This window comes from Blennius ocellaris (assembly GCF_963422515.1).
Source record: "Blennius ocellaris genome assembly, chromosome: 10".
NCBI classification, from domain to species: Eukaryota; Metazoa; Chordata; class Actinopteri; order Blenniiformes; family Blenniidae; genus Blennius; species Blennius ocellaris.
In genome coordinates, this window is record NC_137659.1 from 13,436,070 (window position 1) to 13,442,079 (window position 6,010).

General features: G+C 39.8%; 1 protein-coding gene across 1 annotated transcript; it reads right to left on the reverse strand.

The window, feature by feature from the left end:
* Positions 1–480: 480 nt before the first annotated feature.
* rgs5b (regulator of G protein signaling 5b) lies at positions 481–1,890 on the reverse strand. Its single transcript, XM_080503118.1, has 5 exons — positions 1,763–1,890; positions 1,552–1,641; positions 1,405–1,466; positions 1,147–1,310; positions 481–1,033 (listed from the first exon to the last, which is right to left on the reverse strand). The coding sequence occupies exons 1-5, from the start codon at positions 1,804–1,806 to the stop codon at positions 857–859; spliced, it is 537 nt and encodes a 178-aa protein (XP_080359244.1). The 5' UTR covers positions 1,807–1,890; the 3' UTR covers positions 481–856.
* Between the last annotated feature and the right edge of the window lie 4,120 nt (positions 1,891–6,010).

Genomic DNA, 6,010 nt, shown 5'->3' on the forward strand with positions numbered 1-6,010 from the left:
CTTTTATTTGATTTCTACTGTTTGTTTTAAAAAACAAAACCTTCACAGTAAAGGGATGACAACACTATCCACTCTGAAGAAATGAGGAGTAGGTTTCAGATTTGACTTCAAGACTTGCTTAAATTCTTCATCCTTGACTTCCCCTAAATGGATGAAACAAGAATTGTTGTTTTCATAAAGCATGAGGACCGTCAATATTTCCTACACACTCTCCCTTCATAGCTTCCACTGCCTCCTTCCCGAGAGGGCCGAAGAGTCACTGGTCACCTAGTTGTGAAGTCCACACTTAAGTTGGCAGCTAAACCAGTGGACATGAGGAAGTCCTATTCATCCTCTCCTGAGTAACACCTCACCTTCCATAAATACATTCTCCATGCAACAATATTGCTCTCATCTTTATTTATAGCATTTTCCTTTATATACAGAAACACTATACTCCAGAGTGAAAACACAAGTTTTAATGACAACCGTGATGTGACTCTTTACAAAACAGACATTCATTTGAAATAAATAGAGAATAAATAAAGAATAATGCTTCAGAAACACGCCTCAAAGTGGCAGCTCCTCAATGTCTGGTTGAATTCCTGCCACTGTGGCTGTCATCCATGCATGTTTACAGTACAGCACATGTTTCACAGGCAGGTTCTGCCTGCAGGTCAGTCTTTATCTCACAGCTTCGTGTCTCCTCTCCTCCTTCACAAACTCCAGCCTGTGTGGGTTCCCTGGTCTCTGGAATTACTCCACAACTCGGAGTGCAACTCCTCAGACTGAGGTATTCGTTCTGTCTGAACTTTTCCAGTTTCCATTGAGCTTCTTTAAGCTTGCTGGGTTGATGTGTGATCCCTGGAGACGTCTTTTAGCCTCTCTTGGCCTTCCTGGTCATCTCCAGGTACGTCGAGGATTTCAGGAAACGGGGGTAGCAGTCTTTCTCCATCAGAGTGTAGATTTTTGCTTGGGCCAGATCGAAACAGGACTGGTTTGGTTCCTCCAAGTTCTCCTTGGTGATGGCTTTAGTCAAATGGTCAAGATTTACCTGGAGAAGGAACAGAGGAAACATACTTTTAGCATCAACATTCAACAATAAAATGAACAAAAACTTGGTGGGGGGGGGGCTTGTTTAGTCCAGTGAATTATTTTGACATTTACCTCTCGTGGTGCATCACAGCCAATGAACTCGTCGTAAATTTTCGTTGCCTTGGCGGCCAGTTTTGACGTTTTGGTCGACCTGAAGTCCTCACACGCCAGGTAGAAAGCAATGTTTTCCTCACTGAACTCTGACACCAGGAAAGCTCTGAACAGGCACAGCCCATCTGGAGAAACAGGGACACGAGAGACAGGTACGTTAAGTTTTGTCAAACTTTGGCAAAGGTTTATACTCGGCGTAAACTGGATGATAATACTTACTTTGGCTGGACAACAGTTTCTCAAATGACTCCTTCCACTTCAGAGGCTCATTGACATTTAACCTGCAGAAACAGGACGGATAGTTAGGTAAACTTGTAGACGTCAACAGAGTGCACCGTGATGAGAAACCTTTGATGTGAGACTTACTTTAGTTTATCATTTTTCTTTGACGCCGCAGTGATGCTGTGATCGGACTTCTGTAGTAAACTCCCAAACAAAGCTTTCAGCTCCTTCGCCCTGTGGAAAACAACACGACATAACAAGTCAGGAACAGAAAGCCTGAAACAAAGCAAACCACCTGTCGATTCCTCAACTGTGAACAACTATACTCTCTCCAAAGTGTTTTGGCGTAGCTCACCTCTCCAGGCAGGTGATGGGCAGCGAATCCAGTCCTCTGCACATGATGACAGGTTTTCTTGCTGTCTGGCTGATAGATCCAAAGATTTACCCACGTAGGCAGTGGCTTACAGGGCTGTGTTCCTTGTTGTGAGTGAGTGAGCACCCAGCTGGTCTGTGGTCTGTGTGGGAGAGCAGCTCTTTATATGGTAGTCCTCTGTGTCGTCACTTCTCAGAGCCAATGACACGAGACGTGTGGGAGGATGAGGAGACTCCTCGATGCTGATTTTCCTCCAGACTACTTCCTCACTGCTGACCAACGTGTGTGATGAATACTCGCTGAATGTGGTCAATTGGGGCGTGTGAAAGCAAGTGTGTGCGTGTTTCAGTCTTTCAGTGCTGAAGGACAAATCTTCAACAAGCATACGGAAAGTCCCTGCAGTGGAAACATTTTGCTTTGAATGGAGGCTTGTGGGTTAATTAACTTTTAAATCAAATATGATGCTTGTTGGTAAAATCTAAAAACACCCAAATGGATGGCTTAGCAGACAGAACAATAACATCCTGTGGAGGAAAATTGACATTGATCATCAACTTGTTTAAAAATACAACATTGTATCATGTTTTTAATAATTTTTCTTTTGTAAGTAAAATAGTTACTTGTATTGAAACGATTTTAATCAACACAGCATTCCATCCACTTTCTCTATGGCTTTAGAATTTACTCTAGTTATTGTCTAATGATAAAATGTTGATATTACTATTGATAATTACTTTATCGTGGTTATATCACGGATGTATATTCATGATGCTATTGTCATTAATAAATCCCATTTTAGTTTCTGTTACATCCATCATTATTATTATATCATAATAAAATTTTCAGCAGCAAAACTGTGTCCATGTATCCTGATGAAGACTTTGCATTATCACTGTCTAGACTGTAATTGCGGAATTTTATTTCTGCCCACTGCATGACCAAATAAAGCCCTATATTTAGACTCAGGATCAAGAAGACAATTGTTTATCGTAACTCTATTTGGACTGAACAACGAGGTAGCTCTCGGTATGGTCCATTAATAGGTTACTTCTCACTGATTCACAAAACGCTCAGGAAGGAGGAAAATTAGCAAGTCGGAAGGAAAGGCAGAAAGCTGAAATGTCTGAGCTGACTTCCTCTGCCCGCAAGCCTGAACAATAGTTTCCTTATTGGCTGCTCTGCCTGACACACAGCTCAGAGAGTCAACACCGGGTCAGTGGAAGCTAAAATAATGAGCTTCTTCCAGCAAATGAAATGCACTTAACAGGCCGGAAGTTTGTGCAGAAAACTGTTGGAAGACGGTCTCTCATAGTTTAGTGTAGAAGTTACAAATCAAAACAGAAGGCTGGCATTTAAGACATGCAAATGCTTTCACAGAGTTGCATAATTCACTTAAATTACCATCCACTCATGCTCTGTGGTTGAAAATGCTAAGCAGGTTCAGCTGATTATGATTTTGTATGAAGCTGAAATAGAACCAGATCTAAGTGCCTCTGGAAGAGGACTCATCATAATGACTCCTTTAAATAAAGTCATAACGTCAGTAAATTGACTCTGTTCATACAGTATTTTACTATTAATGCTTCATGCAATCCGTCATACAAACAGAGCTCACATGCAAGGTGTTTATTTAGAACAACTTTTGTTTCACTCTCATAAAGCACTTCCATGTAGTCAGAAATGGACTGAAGCCTCCACCTTGGGTTGAAGCAACATTTGAAGTGTCTATTGGAAAGTCAAGAGTTAAGATGGTCACAAGTTGTGGTTGACTGTTCAGATTTGATGATGCCTGTGCATTGGGCAAAGGAGCAATTACTGTAAAAAATTTTTTTTTTAAAACAGCGTAGAAATAGAGTGAATTAGATTATACATCAGGACTGTTTTTCAATAAATTCTACTGGGAAAGTTACCATATTTGGTAACTGCAGGACCTTTACCTGTTTCTCCCAAAGACAGTGCATTAATGGCAGTCTCAGGATAAATTGTTCTGTTGTGCATGAGGTTGGTTAAGTTTGTTTACAACTTCAGGATTGTGTGAAAATGATACCAAATTACATCAAGGGATTACATTGTTGAATCTTTTAGAGACATTAACTGATAATTATCTCCAATTTAGAGACTTTGTGTTGATCTGGTTTACTCTTTTCTTATGAGTGAAAGCCATGTAACAGTGTAATTACCTTACAGGATTAAAAAAAAAGCATTTCAGAAAACATCCTTCAACAACAGTCTTGCATTGCAGTTTTCAATTTCCAGGTGAATTAATGAGCACAATATATAGTCCATAAATATAATATAAGTCCATACATATTAAAACTACAGCATATCCAAAAATTAATGTAGATTTGAGATTTAGGTGATCCCGACCCCATGGGCATGTGTGGCGTAAACCAAAGGAAGACGACAAGCCTGAATGCTTCTCTTTGATGCTGTTACTTTACTGACGTTTGTCCTGTTATAAAAAAAACCAAAACCTGATTTATCCAGTGATAACATGTTCCTATGACCACTCTTGCAATGACACTTTCAAGATGAGGCTCGCCGAATAGTTTGATTAGCATAGATGTTCTGAGACTGTTCTGCTGTGACCTTCTCATAACAAACTAGATCCTCTGGGAGATTAAAAGTAATAATCACACAATAGTTAAAACACCAAATGAGGAAGAACTGTTTCAGGGACTTGAAAAATCAATACCATTACATACTAAAGCTGCTTTGGCAATATGTAGTGCTCCAATACATTTCATATATTTTGTTCAGTGTGGTCAGCGTGTGTCCACCAGGAGAACCAGTACTTGATCTATTGAGAAAAATATTGTGTGGAAGTGGCTTTAATATGACTTGACTGTTAGTCATTGTCTTTCACAAATCATGCTTTAGTTGAGAAAACAAAACTTTTGACAAAAATGAAATTAGTACGTAAAAACTCTTGTTTTTTGCAAGTTTCAATAGTTTCGGTATGCAAAACCGATACTTTTCCCTCTTTGATTGCGATACCTTACATGGCACACAAACTCCAAACCGCTAATCACAGCGTGTAACGTAACGTCAGTCACTCTCAGAGGTCAGCAAAGCATCCATGTACTGCCCATGAATAATACATTCAGATGAAATACTGCTGTCAGGCGTTCACTTCTACACATCAAAACAGAGCCAACTGTGGATCCAGTCGACTAAGCGCACAACCTCTTCTTTTTTTCTTCTTCACATGTCCAAATGAGAGCCAAGGTTGAAATGAAATCCAGCTTTCAGCTTCTTTGTGTTTTGTCACATGTACCATACTGTGAGCCCTCAGCAGCCGGGTCAAGTTCAGCGCCTGGAGAGTAGACTGTCTTTTTTCACTCTTGGGTTAGTGTTTTTCAGGACATTGCGGCTCCAACATGTTCTGGTCTTCAGCCAGTGTGGCTGTGCTTTTCGAAGACACATGACATATCGTAAACATGTTTTCACCGGTCATTTCTCAGTGTGCGTTTCACTAATGGCAAAACGTGGTCAATCCTGCAAGCAAAAACATGTTATTGTCTTTAATATCGGAGCTGTGTTCTTTCCATTCATTCATGCAGCACATGATCATCACAGATACTGAACATTGTGCTTGTGAGATTCAACAGCAACAAGGATGTTTCATTAAATTCAAAACAAATCTGAATCTAAAATAATATTTGTGTTTTTTTTGCTAATACTTGTAATTGCTGCTTTCATGTTCCACCCTCATTCAACTGCAAATGCTGCTGCTGGCATATTTCATTTGTAAACCTTGCTTAAATTAGACAGATTAAATCTGCTGATAACTTTGCAGTCGGTGCTTTTAATAAATCAACAACTCATGCATATGCACGATTCTCTCTCAGTGACAAGAACAATGATATAATTATGGTTACATCACTCGATAATTTATGTTGCACAACATCAAAACTGGGCCCTGATGTTAACTTCTGTGTACTGAGGTGCAGTGACACAGACACACTGACACACTGACAGTCTGACCAGCAGCATTGTGTGCAATGATTAGATTATTGATCTAGCTACAATCTAGGTTAGTCAATAATGAAGAGAAGCATATGACAATGGTTGTCACACAGGCTGAGTGCACACACAAACACTGAGATATTACATAAAGAAAATAAGGTGATTGAAATTGGCACAAAGATGTCATAACAGCCGGCACTGTGGTAACACTGTTAAGTGTAATTGTTCAAAAACTGGGTCAAGTAAAGAAAAGGAAAAAAA